The sequence below is a fragment of the Vicia villosa genome, unplaced genomic scaffold (genome assembly GCF_029867415.1).
Source record: "Vicia villosa cultivar HV-30 ecotype Madison, WI unplaced genomic scaffold, Vvil1.0 ctg.002568F_1_1, whole genome shotgun sequence".
Taxonomy (NCBI): Eukaryota; Viridiplantae; Streptophyta; class Magnoliopsida; order Fabales; family Fabaceae; genus Vicia; species Vicia villosa.
This window is the reverse complement of record NW_026705971.1, coordinates 103,705-105,992: the sequence shown is the minus strand read 5'-3', so window position 1 is coordinate 105,992 and position 2,288 is coordinate 103,705. Positions and strand designations below refer to the sequence as shown.

General features: G+C 43.5%; 1 protein-coding gene across 1 annotated transcript; it reads right to left on the bottom strand.

Moving 5' to 3' along the window:
• Positions 1–357: 357 nt before the first annotated feature.
• Positions 358–1,580, bottom strand: LOC131639234 (uncharacterized). The gene is made up of 2 exons (XM_058909731.1): positions 428–1,580; positions 358–386 (listed from the first exon to the last, which is right to left on the bottom strand). The coding sequence occupies exons 1-2, from the start codon at positions 1,578–1,580 to the stop codon at positions 358–360; spliced, it is 1,182 nt and encodes a 393-aa protein (XP_058765714.1).
• Positions 1,581–2,288: the final 708 nt, after the last annotated feature.

Below are 2,288 nucleotides of genomic sequence, written 5' to 3'. Positions count from 1 at the left end.
TCCTCCATTCGACCCTTCAACTTGCGAATCTCTTCATAACACCCCTCAATCTTTTCCTGACGTTCCAGAAGGAGCTTGTCTGCTTTCTTTCGACGGGCTTTCTCTGATTTGGCTATATCAGTTTGGATTTGGAGCCTCTTTGTCAATTCCGCCAACTGATCCTCATAATGCTCTTTGATCTCCCTCTCTTGAGATTTAGCAGATTTAGAGTCTATGGTCACCCTTGACCTTTTCTGAGAAGTACTTCCTCTAGCATACAATTCTTCAAGCTCTATTTCTCTCATTTTCAACTTATGAAGGGCAGAAAGCTTCTCTTGCCTATCAGTATTCATCTTAACTTGCATCGTCTCCATTTGTTCAGTCAATTTCCGATTCTGCTCCACAGTCTGATTATAACAAGGCATGGAGACAATGTTGGGTTGTACACCAGCAGGAGGATACAAAGGATCTTTTGGAGGGAATGGCATCCCTTGGGTGTTGGCCACAACTTCAACCCACTCAGTATAGTCTTTATAAGTCGCACAGTCTCTTTGACCAAAATACTTCTTATCTCTCCAGCAAATACTCTTCCAGGCTTGCGCAGCTTCTGCCATTTGCCCAACATTGGTGGCTGAATGATAGTAAATATTCTCAGCAATCTCTGCTTGTTCAGGAGGACTAATGAAAGCGTATCCATATGTTCTTCTAGCCAGGATAGGATTATAGTTGATCCCACCTCTGATGCCCATGAGAGGCACATTCTTGAACTTCCCACAACTCATGACAACTTCCATGTGGTCCAAGGATCGGTTGTACCAGACAATGTCCTTAGCTCTAAGCCCCATAATTCTATCAGCCCATCTGGATGTGTGCCTACTATCAACAAAAGCTCCACGTTCCGGAAAATGTGATCTGAACCAACGGTATAGCAGCGGAGCACAGAATCTAACCAAACCTCCTTTCTGCTCATTACGATGATGAACGGAATGATAAACATCCCCCAGAAGTGTAGGAACGGGGTTCTGCAGAATGAATATGTGGATGGCATGCATATCAACAAAGTCAAGCACATTTGCGAACATCACGATACCATAGATACTTAGAGCCAGGATAGCTCTAAAAGTGTCCCACTCTTTGGCTTCAGCAGCGTCACAACCTCTTTTAACCAGGAACTCCATACGAAAACCATGACAACCTCCTTTCTTGGTGAGACTTGCCTCCACGACTGACTTGCTCAAATAAAGAGCCTTAGCAATTTCAATGGAATCAGGGGCCTTCATGGCGCTATAATAAGGTACCTCTTTCCCAACAGGAATGCCAAGGAATGACGAATACTCTTCCAAGGTAGGAGCCAAAAGATAATCAGTGAATGCGAAACAACGGAGGGAAGGATGATAGAACTGAAGCAAAGTGTGAACTCCCTCTTGCTCATCCTTGGTGAATGGCATCTTGAGGAGGCTCAGAATGTACCCATATTTTTCTCGGAAATTGGTTGACTCATCCGGTGTGATCTTCTTTGCCAAACACTCAACAGACTTCAGATTAGGATTCACAAAAGAGTAGGAGTAATTGCGCTTGCCAGTCTTCAGTGGTGGAGCCATGTGTTAGTCGGAGACAAAGCCAAAAAGTTCCTGAAAATAAATGAACATGCATGTTAAATGATGTGGTGGAATGCATTTCATTGGGAGAATCCTAAAATCTTTTCATTATTCCTTTTCTTTTTTCTTTTTCTTTCCTATTTTTTTGCAAAAAGGTATGTATATATTCTTTTTCTTTTCTTTTCTTTTTTCTTTAGAAATAGATTTTAGGATTCTCCGCGAATGAAGTGGGGTGAATGCAATAGCATGATGTGTCATGTGCATGATGTGGTGAGAGACTGAATGTCCCTCGCAACTCTGAACATCTGGGTAATACTGATTGTAACAGGTTCAAAATTTCGACTTCAGATTGCAAAATGGAAATCCGGGTATGATGAAGGCTAGTATCCTGTCCCTCCCCAAAACTCACGGGTATGAATTCTAGACACGGACAGGTGGTCCCTAATGGTCACTGGGGTCTATAGTTCCCATGGGGTACAAAGTGTTTGAGGCAACAAGAGTGCCAGACACAGTGTTCCATGAAAGAACCTCGCCCAGTTGTGGTACCCCACATCAACTCGATCGTAGCAAGAGCTACGGGAGCCAACATGAGCATCCACGCTAATCCGAGGTGTCACTTGGCCTGGGTAGTGGGCCTTTTACCTCAAAACATCCCACCCAACCTGCAAAACAGAACAGAAGACCCCAAGGAACACAGAATATAATCCATAT

What these genes read in the sequence shown, in the direction of transcription:
- LOC131639234 (XM_058909731.1), bottom strand. Translation starts at nt 1,580, where the DNA reads ATGGCTCCACCACTGAAGACTGGCAAGCGCAATTACTCCTACTCTTTT. An exon ending in TCCTTTGTATCCTCCTGCTG is followed by an intron (nt 387 to 427) that starts GTGTACAACCCA and finishes TGTTATAATCAG; the next exon opens with ACTGTGGAGCAGAATCGGAA.